Source organism: Equus przewalskii, chromosome 1 (assembly GCF_037783145.1).
Source record: "Equus przewalskii isolate Varuska chromosome 1, EquPr2, whole genome shotgun sequence".
Taxonomy (NCBI): domain Eukaryota; kingdom Metazoa; phylum Chordata; class Mammalia; order Perissodactyla; family Equidae; genus Equus; species Equus przewalskii.
Window position 1 is genome coordinate 63,558,878 of NC_091831.1, and position 16,891 is coordinate 63,575,768.

Sequence of the window (16,891 nt, forward strand, 5' to 3'; positions counted from 1 at the left end):
CTAAGGGGAGAAAACATTTGGGAGTTCAGTCAGACTCACCCACGGCCACTGGACAAGAATTCTTTCCTGGCCTCTGGGCTGGAGCTACCTACACAAAGAGCCCTGGTGTGGTACCCGGAGATGGTCTGTCAGGAGCGTTTCCTCCAGCTCCCCTGACAGTCCCTCTCAAGCCCCCACTGGGGCACCCTCTTAGAGGGTGCTGAAGCAGAGATCTGCCTTTGTGTATAGGCCTCCTTGTAACTGTCTCCAGTGAGAGCCTTCCTGCTGTTCAGAAAACTTGTAACTGAGAAAACAGAATACAGACTATGGTGGGTATTTGCACCACAGATATAATCATGTGCCATCTAATGACATTTCGGTATGATGTACTGCATATATGATGGTGGTCTTGTACCATATAGTCTAGTGTATAGTAGGCTGTACCATCTAGGTTTGTCTAAGGATGCTCTATGATGTTTGCACAGAGATGAAATTGGCTAATTACACATTTCTCAGAATGTATCCCTGTTGATAAGTGATGCATGACTGTACTTACTTAGCAATTCTGGGCCTGAGGAAAGACAACCTTACGTTTTCCCATGACTTCCGTGAATGTATTGTGCTTTTCACCATTCTTTCCTCATTTTTCCTTCAGTTAGTGTTATCTTTAGAAGTAGTGTTTCCAAACTACCTTTTTTTTTTTTTCACTTCTACAGATCGGTACCTGAGCTAACATCTGTTGCCAATCTTCCTTTTTTTTCCTTCTTCCTCTTCTCCCCAAGGACCCCCAGTACATAGTTGTGTATCCTAGTTGTGAGTGCCTCTGGTTGTGTCATGTGGGATGCCGCCTCAGCGTGGCTTGATGAGCAGTGCAGTGTCTGTGCCCAGGATCCGAACCGGCAAAACCCCAGGCCGCCAAAGCAAAGCACACGAACTTTACCACTCGGCCACGGGGCCAGCCTCCAAACTACCTTTAAACAAATACTTTAATAAACCTTTATTGTAAACATTTCTAGGACTCTTCTTGGCACTTTCTTCTAGGAAGGAGACGATTGGAACTTGGACCTGCATCCAAGGGTAGTAGGTAGGTTTTCTCCTCCTGCTACTTAGCCATCACAGGGAGATGCAAAGAGAAATAATCCAATGGGCCTGCAGTCCCAGAAGTTAATTAATTTTCGAGGAGATAAGAGTGGACACCTGAGACAAAAGGAGACTCGAGCAAGTCTATATACCAGCGGTGGAGTGAGAGTGTAAAATAGAAGCCTTTTGAAAGTGGAGTTCAGGCATGGTCCCTCAGCCGGGTTTGGGACAGGCTGAGAAGTCTCTTCCAAGGAGGGGGTTAAACTCCACCTTGAACTGTGGGTGAGATGTACAACAGCAGAGAGCAGGTGGAGGCACTTCAAGTGGAGATGAAATGGCCAGACAGGTTACTCAGTCTTCTTGCAGGTCTTGGCAGTTCCTTAGAAGGTGATAGAAATAGAATCTGGAGGTCTGGCTTGAAAGCCAGGTTAAGACAGATCAAAAGGTTAGCTTTGTTAAAAGCTTCAGACCCATTCTTACCTATAGACAAACCCTGGTGATCCCAAGCCATTAATCCACCCGGAGGCCTGTCTTGACCTGAGTTCTCTTACTTTGAAGTGTGCTGTCCTCTGCAGCATGAGGAAATAATTTGCTGCCTGCTTCAATGAACCATCAGGAGAGCCAGCAGACCTAATGACATGTGAGAATATTAACCTTCTACCATGAAGAGCTGTGAATCTTGAGCGGCAGTCTATAATTCACCTGGATTCCTGAGCCAGACCTCGCCGGCTCTCTCTCTCACTCACTTTCTCACTGACACCCACAGAGAGGAGGAGAGACCTGTTCATAAAACTTTATATTCTCCAATAGTGTGAGCCTTGCTGAGCTTTGTAGTAATGAGTGTCTTTCCTTTTGCAGTTGCGGAAAAATGTATACCCTGAGAGGTAGGAGTCAGGAGGAAGAATTCTTGTAATGTTGCATTTTGCTTAGGATTTTTCCTTCTAACACTGGGAAAATGCATGGTATCAAGGAAGGTGACCATTAGAATGCTTGGATAACCAAACTTCTTTGTAATTCTGTACTTTTTCATAAAAACCAGAGAAAAATGGAGGTTAGGGCACTTATCTTAGGACATTTGGATATTAGAAAGGATCTTAGAGATCTTTTAAGGTCACTCAAAGGCAGAAGGATACTTCTACCTCACTGCGTTATGGCCATGTGTTTTTGCCCTTGTTTCATGAGATCTTGGGCTCCTTGAGGAGAGGATAGTATCTTAACCATATTTTTGCTCCCAGGCCTATCGGAGTGTCTGATCCATAAAAGGCCACAGTTGAATGTTAGTCAAAAGATGGAACAAATCATCTGATCCAACCCCAAGTTTTGCATATAGGAAAAACCGAGGTCCACAAGGTCATTTACTCATGCGCATGGCTAGAGTTTTTCTAGGGCTGATGTGAGCCTCTTCTCTCCTGTCTGCCTCTTTGCTTATATGACTGCTGCTCTTGGGACTGGAACACCAATGTGGTATTCTGATGGAAATTATCTAGTAAACTAGTCAAGACAAGAGAAACACAGGGCCAGAGGGTCAGGGCAGAGATATGGAAATGGGAAATTAGCTGCAGGGGGAGGTGCCCAAGGATGTGCAGGCATGGCTACCTAGCAGAGAGCACCTAGCACAGTAAGAGTGCTTAGACGAGGAGAATATTGCTCTCTTGGCTAGAAAAGCCTAACACGTCAGGCTGCACGCTGGTGGGAGCAGACCTGTTTCATTCATCCTAGGCCTCGGTAAGGGATGCTAAGTAAATATTTGCTGAAGGAAGAATGAATGAATGAATGAATGAATGAGGCATTCTGTGCTTATTAAGGTACTTTTCTACTCAGTGGGGCCATTTAATTTCCATATCCCAAATGTCTCTGCACAATACTGGGCACATACAAGCTTTTTGATGACATATAGATGTAAGAAATCAAACTTTCTTCCTCTGATGACTTGACTAGCACAATGAATGGAAAAAACAATGGTGAGTGTGCACTCTGGATATGCGTGTTTCCCAGCCTTTCTGGTCTCTCCAAATTGATATCCTCTTCCTTCTGCCATTTTCTTCTTGTTCTTCTTTTTAAAATTAATTTTATTAAAACCAGTCAAATTAAAACTGCTTCTGTCCAGGGCATCACAAGGTCCCTTCGTTATGGCTTCTTATCTTAGCAGGTGATCAGCATGGAAAGGCAGCTTGGCCATTAGGACAAACTAAACCCATCACTTCCCTACCAAAGGCCAACTCATCAAACATTTATCTTTTGCTCTCTGAGCACCGTTTCACTTTTCCTGTCACTCCCTAGTTTTGGATGCACTTCAAGATGAAAAAACATGTCAGGGCAGGGAGAATTCTTTTCTCCTCCAAATTTTCTCTCCCAGATCTTATTTATTGGTCACATTTCATACTTGAGACTTGAAATTCTCCCCTCACCCCTGCCCTCTGACCTTCATCTTTTTTGGCCATATGTAGGTTGGGGATGACCTGCCACATTCATGCTGAACTTTTTACTGACTGGTGGCATAATTAAGGCAATGATAAAACTTTGGTTTGGTTTGGAAGTTTTCCTCCTGCAACCTATTTCAGAGCATAGAATGTTAGAAAAGGAAGAGACATCCAAAATAATTGAGCACAGCCTCCCTAATTTACAAAAGTGTCCAGTGAGGCCCAGAGCAGGCCAAGAATTTGACTGAAGCACTGCAGGAAGGTAGAGACCAAGGCAGGACAAGAATCAAGCTCCTGGTCATTCTTCAGATGGAGGTTCTCCCAAGCTGCTCTGTCCCCATGAGGTCAGATGATTCTGAATACATATAAGTATCTCTTTTGGAGCTTTAGCTACTTGCTTTCTTTTCTGAGGTAACTAATTACCTATTTTGAAAACAAAAATGCACATTTTTGTTTTAAAAAACAATCTTTCCAAAATCAACAATCCTTATATTTATCTAGGCTTATTTTCACATACCTTTTCTCATGTCATCCCCGTTCCAATATCTGCAAAGTGTACTGGTCGGGGATTTTCCTGCCACTGTGGTAGATTAGAAAATTAAACCTCAGAGGTGTTCTTTTTCCAAGGTCTTACAGTATATCCAGGACTTGAAAACAGAGCTCATATCCCCAAATTTAGTGCTCTTACTTTGTGTATCTACTTACTATATTTGTGTTTGGCTTCACTGAGTTGACAAGGTCGTCTCCATCAGAACACCACATTCCTTGTGAAAACACCACTGTGACGTTCTACCCCCAGGAACAGCAATCAAGTAACCGGAGAGGCAGATGAGGATGAAAGAACCTTCGCTGAGTCCTAGGAAAATCCGTCGTTCGTCATGCTGCACATCTGCAAGTGTCTGATCTCTCCTCTTTGTCCCTAGCACTGTTACTTCTGTTAGGTGTTGGTACTCAAGGCCTAGAACGTGCCATTACATGAAATAGACTGTAAACCTGATAAAATTGTTCTTCGAAAGGTTTTGCAAAGCACAGAGTTAGGGCTGTTTTGGGAGATGGAACATGGCTGCAATAGCAAGCCACTTTTGGAGGTCACCGTATCTCCCAGGGCCTTCTTTTCTGTGTGAGATATAAAGCTATCTTGTAGTCTGGGGAAGAAAACATGTTTTCACCTTTTTTAGCCAACTGGGACCTCACAGAATCAGCAGTTGGCATGTTTTTGCTGGTTTTCCTGGCCTGATTCCATTCCAGGGGGCCCTGCCCATGGGAAGTTAGTCTTTGGGCAAGTATTTGGTTAGGGCCCCTCTGGGTCCCTAGGGTCTTGAGGTGCAGCCATGTAAATGTCTCCTTTTCTGGTTGGTTTGCAATGAGTAGACACCATCTGTTGAATTAAAAATTCCCTTTATGGAGAGTGGTGAAAGGCTTGTGTGGAAGAGACACTGTTATCTTTCAAGAAAACAGTTCATGAGGTTGAAGAGCTGTGTTCTTGGCCCAACATATGTTTGTCCAATGGCTGTGGGAGCCTCCCCCACCAGGCACTGAATCCTGCCTCATGGAGACGTGCACACATACCGTGGCTGCAGCACACCATGTCCACCCCCTTACATCTCCCTAGTAAAGAAAACCTCCATTTATAGAACCTGCCAAACACGCTTACTCTTTGGACTCTTAAAAACAAACAAGATCCTGAGGCCACAGACTCCATGCATGCATGTGTGGTTTTATAAAACTCAAGCCATCAACCAAAATAATTTTAGAGATGTAGTGAAAGTCCAGAACCAAGCCTTGTCACCAGGGTGGGAGAAATGCAGGAAAGATTCACTGAGAAGAGAGGACAGTCAGATGGGCAGAGTGATGGGAAAAGACATGCAGGCGTCTAGCATGTTCATAGGGAAGGTACCTGGTTCCTCACCTCTGTCTTTAGGGAGTCACTTGCTGTAATAACTCCAGGACAAACATAGGAGGGTGGGCTGAAAAATTGACCACTGCAGCCCTCATTTCTTTCCTTTCAACTCATAGAGCTCATCTTGCCAAGACTGCTTAATAATATGCTGTCCTGTATGATTTCTCCTTATTTCAAGTCCAACTTCTCTCTTCCCATAGATGATAAACCCATTGGGAGTGGATGCCATGATTCGCACATTTTTCACATCCCCAGATATAGGTGCTCACTAAGAACCTGCCATACTGGAAGTATATATCACATACATGCTTTCTGGCTAAATAACCTTTTTGGAATGTTGATTACTCTAGTGCCAGGATCGAGTTATCTCTTCTTATGTTTCTTCACCACTGAATGTGGCATAAAGTGTAAGTAGATGCTCAAAAGAGTAGACTTCTGTTGGCTTGAGACTTAGCTCAAACCCATCTCCTCCTTGGAGGCTTCCCTAACCCTCCCTCTCCTCAGAGTAGTGTTTATCATCCCTTTATAACATATTACCCTGCCTTATCTGCTAACTGCTTCACTCTCTGTATCTGCTACTTAACAGTAGGGGACCATGCCACAGTCATCTTTGTGGCCCCAGAGACCAGCAAAGGATTGGGCATAGAGATGGCACTAATGTATTTTTGTAAATGAATAAATGAATAAGCTATAGAGGTAACTGCCAAGGGGACTGTTAGCTGGCAAATTTCAACCCAGCTGTTAATGCATACTTAACCTCATGAGGGCCACACCAGAAAAACAAAAGAAAACACAACTATAAGAGCTAGTTCTTCAGGGCATTGTTCTAGGAGGGTCAGGAAGAGAGTGTAGATCGAAAGGCAAAAGAATTTTGAAGTCTATCTAGGTTGATCATGATTATTGAGGACACAATTATCAAGCTATAGACAATGTTTGGATAAAGGGCATAACAATAGTGAGTTTCCATTTCTAGACGTTAACTAGAAAACTTTTAGAGGTACTTGACCATAGTTTAGTTGAGGGAACACCACTGTATGTCCAAAGGTTCTAGACATGGCTTGGTTACTACGTATGGTTTCAGGTAAGTCGCTTTACCGCTCTGGGTGTTAGTCACCTCTTGTGAGGTGGAGGATAGAACACCCTAAAATTTCCCAAGACTCGAAGTCTGCGAGTCTATGAAGAAGACCATGACAGGGCATATTTCATACAAATAGAGCTGTGACATCTAGTTTACAGGCCATAAGAGGCTCGTGTGTTGACATGTGCCTTTTTAATTATGGAGATGTCCCCATAGGTAGGGAAGCATTAAAGAGGCCTTGCACAGTACCAGCTAGAAGATCAGAATAAGGCCCAGGGTTTAGTGTAATGGGGAATGACAGAGCTAGAACTCTCTGCTGCCCTGCCCTCTTTCCAACAGGCTGAGTCATCAGGGACCCTTCAGGCAGGGAAGAAGTGGCTCTTGGCAGCTCTTGTAAACTGTGGTTATAGAGGAAGGAGCTCCAGTCAAGTAAGCACAGTATCTGGATAGAATATTAGACATCACCGAATCTAATCTTCTATTCCATGCAGAAATTTCCTCTACATATTCTCCATGATTCTAGTCTCTGGTCAAATACCTATAGTGACTGGTGAGGCAGCTCAATCCTTTGACGAACAGCTCTCTATTTTTATAAGTTTTCAAACATTGACTCAGGACCTCTCCTCCAAACGTATGTGATTTTCTCCTATTTGTTTCTGATCCTGCCTTTTGGAATGTCATAGACTTAGTACTTTGAAACAATGAAGGCTCCTCTGCTCCTGGTTAAATAATCTTGACGGTCTCCACTGCCTTTTCTTACATTGTTCACTACCTGTTTCTTCTCATTGCACATCCCTCCCTTTGAGTCTGGCATCCAGAATTGAAACAAAGCTCCAGGTAGAGTTACTTTTGGGCCGGTAGAGTGGACTAGGATCAGATTAGCTTTTGTGGTGGCAGCCACACTCTGGCGATTCATTCTAAGCCCACTTTACACACGCTGTTCTTCATCCAAGGCACCCCTGTCTCGTGTTGTCTTATTTGAAAGTAATATTTACTGGAATTTTTCCTGATTATAAAACACTTATTCATGATAGAAAATCTAGTAACCAATGAAAACTGTAAAAGAGAAGAGAAAAAACCCTATAAACCCATTACTTAGGGGCTAGTGATATATATCTGGGATATATCTGTTGATTGATGCATAGACCAATAGATATGTAGATATATATATTGAAGTATATTTGTGTGTTTATGTATGTAGAGAATTGTCGTAAAGGACCTATGTACACATTGTGTATTAACAGCAGTATATAAACTAGAAACAAATAACAAAGACTGCTTTAATGACTCTTAACCATTAACATGCAAAACACAGTACAAATTAAAATTTGTGTGGAGAATGGAACAGAGCACATAGAAGACTTTTAATTTCCATGCATGAGATCTTTGTATATACTATATGTTTTATAACTTAATTTTAGGTGCTTAAATAGATAGCATGACAATTTTACTGGATTAGTAGATATCTGTCTATACTATCATTTTTAATTGCTACATGGTATTTCATTATATAGATATATTGAGCTTTGTTTAATCATTCCTCTGTCATTGGGCGTTTAGGCTTATTTACATTGTTACTATAAATAATCCTGTAGTCAACATACTTAACCCAATCACACTTCTTTGATATTTACTAAATAAATTCTTGATTACTGGATAAAAAGTGATCACTGTTAAGGCTTTCAATGTAAACTGCCATCCAGAAAGGTTATAACAATTTCACTCTCCCATTAGTGTTCTGTTAGACTGTTACCTTGAACTTTTGACAGGACTATGTTAAGATTTAAGGAAACAGTATATTTTCTAGTTAAGTGAAAATGTCTTGTTTAATTTGAGTATTTTAGATTCCAAATGAAGCTGAAATTTTATCCCGCGTTTCTATTGTTGGCCATTTGCATTCCTTGTGTATTTTCTGTCCATATCTTTTGATCATTTTTCTCTTAAGGCTTTCAGCTTTTCCTTAATGGTTTTCAAAGCTCTTTTCATATTAAAGATGTTAAACCTTTAGACTGTTCAAGAGATTGCAAATATTTTCCACAATTTTCATTTGCCTTTTAATTTTTTCTTTAAATGTATTTTTTTGGTAGGTGAACTTTAAATCTACGTTTAGGTCTTTACATTAGACATTGTGAAATTTCATCTTGTTTTGGGCTGAAACAATGGATTGATTCCAACAGGATCATTTTGGATCCTACTGTATCCTCTTGATGATCTCTCCAGGGTCCTGGCCTCCATAAATGTGATTAACATGGCCTTAACCAAGTCAGTAGCGAAAACAAAAAAGAACCAAAGTCCCCAGAACCTTCCTGTCGAGCAGGCTGAGCCATTAATTAGTATTTTTTAACCAGTTATGATTCTACCTAAAGTCATTTTCTAGCCCACTTTTTGCTTTCCTGTCAGAAAGTTATCATTAGAGATCTTTTCAAAGCTATTTTGAAGTCTGGATACAATATATATCTTTATTCCTAGTCAACTATCCACCTTAATAGCTGGTCTCACAGAACTTATCCTTAATGCACAGAAACTGCCTGTTTGAGAATCTATATTAAATTTGTATATATCCTACCTTATTCCACAAAATATTTGAACTAGCTTATTAGAATTCATAAAATGAAAAACTAATATATAGATAAAATATCAAGGCTATTAAAAATCATAAGCTTTGACAGTGGAGTTATAAAGCAGATATAGAGACGATGGAGAGTTACCTTTTTATAGTTGGGTCACAATTTAACTCTGAGCTTCCTAGAAGCAAAAGTAAAAAGGGTAATGTGATCAGATATGTGATTTACATTGTCCTAAGGCAAGTAAATACCACTTCCTCAGAAGTATAATCTGACCAGAATTTCACACTCATAAGTTTATAAACTTATAAATCTAAAGTTTGGAGAATCTTACTTCCCTTTTCAAATAATTGGAACTGCAAGTACCCTTTTCTGGGCTTCTAGCTCCTTATTCTCCATAATTCTTTAGGGATCATGTTTAACAGTTTTCTTAGTATCATTAGGTATAGTGCATGATGGCTTCAGACTTGATCCCACTTAGAGTTAACAAACACCTAGTGACTGGTTTTGGATTCAGATCTCTTGTGTTGAATTTTATGTTCTGCAGTTCAGGGATTATCCATCATGACTGGGGGCTCAATAGGGCTTTGAGAGTGACTGACAAATTCCCTGTGATATACTGAAACATGGTGTCAGGATGCACTGCCTTATGTAACCCAGAGCCTTTTCCACAGTCATCTATTTTTTAAAGACACTTTCACCCCCTATGGATATACTTACCATATAGACTAGTTGATTTTTATTATTACTTGTACATATATCCCTATGTGACCTGAATGACAGAAAAATATGTAGAAAATATTAAGCCAACTTAGTACATAGTACTATATAGTATATATAATACTATATACTAAATACTATATAATAATAGTATATATAATATACTATTATAGTAATATATTTATTTATTATTTATTACTATATATAATATATGTGTCTGTGTAGTACATTACTACATATTACTATCTATAGCATATTATATATATCACTCTCTCTATATAGATATATATAACCATTTAAAGAGTCTATAAAAAGGATTTTATGGCAGAAAGAAAGAATACCTCTCATGAGGTCAGATGAACAGCCTTTCTGAAAATGTCTGTGCTGTCCCTGGGCCATTTTCTGGGACATGTGCAGTCCTATCAACTCCTGTGTTCTCTCCTTTCTTCCTTCATTCCCCTCATATGGCTCTGTGTTACCCGTCCTGTCGTTGTAGCTTTGGTCATGGCCTCTGTTGTCGGTCAGTTTGCAGACATTTCCCAAGGACCTGCTTGGTGCCAGGCAATGCATTTGGCTTGGTGGGGGGAGTAAGAGAGGTACAAGTTAGTACTCCTGTTCTCAAAGGTGATGTTTAAATTATTTAACAACTGCACTGACCAATCAGAAAGATCCTGGCTGGAACCAGGGTCCTTGGAAGGCCTGTGCTGTCAGGGGCATTAAACACTTAGTTGCTGGGTTGTGGAAAGGTTGAGGGCTCCAGGGAGTGGCCAGGGTAACAGGGAGGGGCACTTGGGGTACTCAGAGCTGCAATTATTTACCAACTGATAAGGAAGTATCTGGGTAGTATAGTTACCAGTACAGGTGTAGGGGTACAGACTCGCTGAATGTTCTCAGACATTTGGCCCCAAGGCAAGGAGGGAGAGGCATTCTGGCCTCTGAAAGAATGTGAACTTAGGGATTGCCCTCCTAGCCACTGGCCAGCCACCCCAAGGTCTGCTCTTTGAACTGCCCTTGGGATTCTGTTGGCAGCTTTTCTCTCAGCCACTCACAGGCTCATGGCTGAGCAGTAGTCAGTTGGCAAAGAGGTACTGAGCCCTCACTGTGCATTTGACAAGTCTCCAGGGGTATGGAGCTTACATTGAAATCTCTTTTTTGGGGGGCTGGACAGACCAAAATCATCCAGAAAGACCATAACAGAGTAGGCAACAGCTGACCCTTGCTGCTTTGCAGGACTAGCCAGTGTGGTAGACATTAGACATATGGGTTAGGTTCTCTGGAATTTTCATGGCTTCCTCCTTTTGTCACTTAGAAATATGTGTATTTAGGTAGATATAGTGGAGGGAGTAGGTAAAGATCTTAGTGGTGATCTTATTTTCTTAATTGGTTTGAGAACATCTCTATCTTTGGTTCTGGATTTGAGGCCAACTATGGTTCCACAGAGAGTCACCTTTCATTCTTAGGGTGTGTGGTTAACTGTCTCCCTGTCCCTCCACCTCATACCAGGCAGAAAAGTATCATCCCTGGTTCTGGCTAGGAGACGAAGAAAGAGGTAATTTTTACCACAGCCTATACTCCAGGAATAAGATCAGTGGTTCTTGAACCAGGGGAGCTGGAAGTGTCCTCTGGTGATGTTTCTGGCTGGATTTTTGCTGCTGTAAGGGGTAGAAAGGCTAGTTTCTCTGCCTCAAACCTACGAGTCAAGCTCTGGTCCTGGTCCTTCTCCTTGCCCATTCTGACAAGTGGCTAACTTTTAGGTAAAGGATGAAGGCCGCTGAGTGTGCGCGCACCCAGAAGGGATTGGAGTTCAAAGGACAGCCCCTTTGGGGGCCTGCTGCCCTGCCTGAGGCCTCTCCATAAGGGCTCACTGGCCTCGCTTGGAAAGGGCAGCACCTGTTAGTGCCACTGTTTTTATAAGCTAATGAGGGCAGAGTGTGAGCCATAGGCAATGATGCTGGGATATTAGCTGTGACAGGAAGCTTGATCATAATTATCTTAACGAGGATAGGGTTAATTACAGTGGAAACTTAAAAGTTCTCTCTGTTTGAATCCACTGGAGCCGAATGCATTGTGATGTTTTGTCATTTTGATGTGACTTTGGAAAAGGCACTGGGACTCTTCAGGCAGCAGCCATGGCTCCTCAGGGAGCCCAGCAGAGCCCTGCGAATGAAGTAACTGAGATGGTACCTGTGGGTGAGATAATGGGCAGCTTTCCTGCTGGTGGAGCTGGAGGCAGGCAGCCTGCACATGCTTTGGAGGTGCTGATTAGGTTTCCAGAGCAAAACCACCTGCCACAGATAGGACCTCACACCCAGTCTCTGTGCCTGCCCTGGGTGGCTCTTGACTGGGCTGGGAAGACCTCTCTCCAGCTGGCTGTGCCGAGGTAGCAGGTGAAGCCTTACCCTCCCCCTCCAGCCCCTGACCACGGCTGACATGCCTGCCTCACCTTCCAGCCTGCCCCTCAGACATCTGCAACCACTGCCAAGCAAGCTGGTGAGTAACCCTGGAGTGACAGTCATCTCTTCCACCAAGGCTCTTGGGTCCATTTTGCTGTCCACACACAAGGTTATAGCAGAGAAATTACAGTTCCGTCATCTTTTCCTTGTAGATCTGTAGCTGTCCCATTAAACAGCATAGATCTGTGTGGATCCTGAAAGCCTTTTTTGCCTTGTCATTTTATTTAACACAACCTATCAATTTACAGGAATCTAGTATATGGGAGTATGAACTCAAGGATTGATGCAAATTATTTCTTTTCCTACTCCTTCCAGGGGAACAGCAGTGACAACAACAACAACAAAAGTAAAATTGTTAAAAAGTAAAGGATAAAACCATCTTCTAGGTGTGTGTTTATTGGCCTCCACATGCCAGCCAAAGCAGAGAAATCCTGTCGTCTCCAGTTTTACTCTTCACTGTGCTCTCAGCCTCCTGTCGCAGGCCCTCAGCTCTGAATTTAGCTGATTAAATCACAAAATGCACACCACACTGATGACATGAAGGCAGGGATTTATTAATTAGCAACCGCCCCCCCCCCCCCCGCCCTGTAACATGGTTTTCTTTTAAGTGAGCAGCTAATAACATTGCATGGCAAAAAGAATCTCAAAACCAGACAGGTGACAGGATTTGAGCCGGAGCTGCCCGACTGCTCTCTGAAGGCTCACTCAGGTATGGAGCTTTGCCCCAGAGCCCATCCTGAGAGAAAGGCAGTCTCTGCGGCCTTCAGCCCTCTTCATGCTGTGTCATTTTGTCGTATGCCTCCCCTGAAGCACTCTTGGAAGGGAGCTTTCTTCTGCTTGCCAGTTGCCCACCATCTGCTGATTCTATGATAAGAGTATTATATTTGCATAACATAACTTGAGAACAATGTGTATTTTGATGCTGCCCTTGACCAGAGCCCAACTGATGTTTGTGCACAAAGGACTTATTAGCCATCCATGAGGTGCCCTGATGGGAGGTGGCCTCAATTCCCCTTTTGGTAAACAGGGCCTAGTCCTGAAACGCTCTTTTGGATCATCACTCATTAAACCCCATGGAGGAAGGGACTTCAGCAAAGGTCGAAGTTTCCCTGCAGAAACTAGACTTACTGCACACCTTTGCACATTTGTTCATCTGCCCATCCCCTGCATCCTGAACACCGTCCCCGCCCAGGTCAGGGCTGCCAGAAAAAACAATGAATGAAAGGAGGAAGGAAAAGAAAGAAAACAGCGCTAACAAGTGCTGGTAACTTGTTAGTCCTTGTTCACTCATTCTCTATAAGATCCTATGAGCCAGATGCAACACAGAACAAGAGAATTCAGATGGGTTATTGATATGTCCAAATTCACAGTGCAAGTAAATGGTAGAGCTGAGGCAGAATCCCAGACTTTCCTGACTACGTGTATGTAAGTTGTGTTTTGCCTCCCTGAAACATGAGGAAGTAGATAAAGGAAGAGGAGGAAATTAAATCTGATGACCCCATGCACCCTTCACATAAAATGTAAGCCGTATTGCCCTCCTGCTGTGGAGCAGGTAGTGTTGGCTGTAGGAATAGTTGTGGTCTGGGTGCTGAGCCCAGGCTGGACCAGCCGGAGGGTCAGGCAGGAGTGGGACATGCTGACAGAGCTCTGGGCCCAGTGGCATCTGGGTATTTAATTACTTATTCTCAATGCATATTATACCTTCCAAGTATTGACTCCCTATTTTGGAGTCCTCTTGGCAGAGGTCCCACAAGGGAGAGATGGATGCCTCGAGAAAGCTCTGGCGCTAAAGTTCACATGCACACCAGATGTGTAAGGCATTGCACATGCAAGCAGGCAGGTCTATAATGGAAGTGCTATCAGTAAATGTATAAATAGTGTAGACAACATCTCCCTGATTCGTCACATTTTATATAATAGCCAGGAGGTCCCATGCGAGCCCACCCTCTGGTCGACGTCGTAGCTCAGCTGTCAGCCTGTGCAAGCTCAGCATGGCTCTTGGGTCTGGCAGATGAACGAGCTGGGAGTGTGTGTTTCTGTGTAAGTCCCTCCATCGGGCGGCTGTCTTTAATTATCGTCTGTGTGCGCCCGGGCAAGCACATGTGCTCAACTGTCCCTCACTACTGCCACCGCCAACACTCCTGAGTCCATAACATTGAGTTAACTTTCAGCTAAGTGTATAAACAAGGTTATTTTTCCCTTTCTGATACTTGTTTTCCCCGAGCCGGGTGCTTAATTCTTTCTGATGCCTGTTTATTTACTCCCTCGACATCTACATCGCTTGCACTCTACACTTCTTTCAAAAATAAAGTGAGAAGTCCACTTTCCATAAATTAAAACAGTAACTTCAAGGCAGGGTCATTGAAACAGAAATTCCCCCAAACCCTTCTCTACTCAGCTCGCAAACAAAAACAAAAACAAAAAGAAACAGCCTTTTCAAACTGGAGTGATCATGTGCTTCCACAGATGCCTTGCCTTTTGGGGCAGCCACAGGGACACTGGGCAGAAGCAAATTACGTGATTAGTAAAGAAAAAAAGCACAGAGAAAACGAAAGTCAGAGGCAGCGAATGGGGCGAAAGGAAGCCTTCCCAGCAGTTTCCTCCAACTGTACAGAGGAGAACTGCTAAGAAATGATACTTGAAGTTATATTTATTATTGTAAGAGGGGTATGATATTTCTGGGCAGAAATGATGGATGACAACTTAAATTTGTGTCCAGGGAGTGAAGGTGAACTGTGACAGAGTTATTTATCTTGGGAATGGAGGTTAGGGTCAGCTGAGGCTGGGTGCCTGAAGGCACGAGACGTTGACAAATTTATCCTGCGGGCCGTATCTGAAGCCCTTTGTTTTGGATCCTGGCTACTCAGTAAGTGACCCTCATCCTTCATGTTGGCAATGCGTGAAGGATGCGGTGAGTGCCAGCGGCCCCTTCTCCTCCGCCGCCCCGCCCCGGCTCCTGCTACTAATTCTTGTCATTCACTTTGCTGACAGGCACCAAGCCCAAACTATTCCCAGTCCTGAAAGGGAAGGTTAAAATATTTATTTCGGCTCATAATGGCCTCCCTGATTTAGTGCAGGATCATTTTTTCTGTTGCCTTTGTCATTGCAGGTCACTGGAAGGACTGAGCGCGTTCGAGAGCCTGGAGGAACTCATCTTGGACAACAATCTGCTCGGGAACGACCTCGTGTTGCCAGGGTTACCCAGGCTCCATACCTTAACCCTCAACAAGAACCAAATATCCTTGGTTCTGCCCGCTGCCCCCACTCCCCGCCCAGCCCCACAGTAGTCCCCTCCTGCATGCCACCCCCACTCCCCCGCACCATCCCTCCTCCCCCGCCCCACACAAATAGCTGCGAAATGTCAAATGAGTTTTATGTGTCAGCTAAATTAAAGTATGTGAAATACAGTCCATGGGCAGACAAAGCGTTCTGTCTTCTGGCACTCGGGACACTTCAGAGTAATTTATTATAGGTCATTCATAAATGAAATGCACCATTATATCTTCCTGTTGCTCCATTTTAGTGTAGAGATCTAAGTTATAGCTGTGAAGAAATCTTTTTAATAGATAAAAATAGAGAAAGAAAATAATGTCACTGCCGCCAAGAAGGCAAAGCTGGGTTCTGTTGGCTTGGGCTTGTGTGGGAGGGCGACCTCTGGTGGAACTAAGGAGTAATGTCACTGAGCAAACGGCCTTCCAGGAGGTTTCTGGAAGGCTCTGCAGCAGACTTGGGGAACAGTTCTGCTGGGGGACAGCGAGGAAAGGGCTAAGGTGGAAGATAAGTGTGAATGGAGTGGCTTAATAACTTGTTCACATGGTAAGGTAGAAGTAGAAAAAGGATCAGGACATTTTCCCTGGAGTATGAAATAAGACCATATACATATGTTAAGTTTAACATATATGCATATGTTAGCTTTAGGAATGATTTGCAAAATCATTTGTTAGCCACTGTTTATACTTCAAGCCATAACATCTTTCCTCAGTAAAATATGCTACTTGTGGCCTTTATTAATTGGCTCTTTAATAGAAGTAGAAGCAGGCTTACAAGTAAATATCAGTCTTTATCGTGATGAAATGGTGATGGATTTTTTCCTCTCCTATCCTTTGGTCCACCAAGTTTCCTAGCCATTGTTTGAAAAATTATTATAGTCAGTGTGCCTTGTGGTTTCCTTGGCTGCCTTTGGTGATGAGTTGGACAATATTCTCAAATCAATCAAGAACAGAAGGATTATTAAGCTAGAATTTGGATCATATGTTTTCTCCTTTGGGTCCCAATGCTCATATCCTGTGTCCCACGTCACATGGATTTAGCCAAGTTCATGAGTCAGCTTAGTTATGTTTAGCTGTGTGGTCATGGACAAATCATCCTTTAACTGCTTCTGTTTCTCTATCTCTCTTTTTTTTTTTTTTTTGGTAACATCCCAGCTTTCACCTGTCTGTTAGGAGAACTGGCAGAAAGGAATGTATAAAAGACTTTTTTTGCATGTTGGAATCAAAGGGCTGTAATAACGTGAGCAAAGCAGGTTTCCACATGGGTGAAAAGCCAGCTGCCTCTGCCCTGGGATACTGTCAAGAAGGTAGTGTAAGAAATGGTGCAGTGAGAAGGGCTTCCTGAGCAGCCCACAGATCAAGCCAGAAGGACTTTGTATAGCAAGTGCTGTACAAATGCTAATCCCAAACTCAATTTCTCTTCTCACT

The 16,891-nt window shown here is 43.0% G+C and overlaps 1 protein-coding gene across 12 annotated transcripts in view; it reads left to right on the plus strand.

Moving 5' to 3' along the window:
- The window catches only part of LRMDA (leucine rich melanocyte differentiation associated), a 1,072,656-nt gene that overhangs the window by 578,859 nt on the left and 476,906 nt on the right, over positions 1–16,891 (plus strand). For 7 of the 12 annotated variants that reach the window (XR_011524500.1, XM_070566705.1, XM_070566681.1 and 4 more), the window contains exon 3: positions 15,304–15,435. Coding sequence is in view for 10 of the 12 variants with exons in the window: in XM_070566705.1 (XP_070422806.1) it covers positions 15,304–15,435 (132 nt within the window). In the remaining 2 variants the exon portion in view is untranslated. The remainder of the gene's footprint in view (positions 1–15,303; positions 15,436–16,891) is intronic. The other 5 variants (XR_011524502.1, XM_070566722.1, XM_070566692.1 and 2 more) reach the window with 1 other exon arrangement.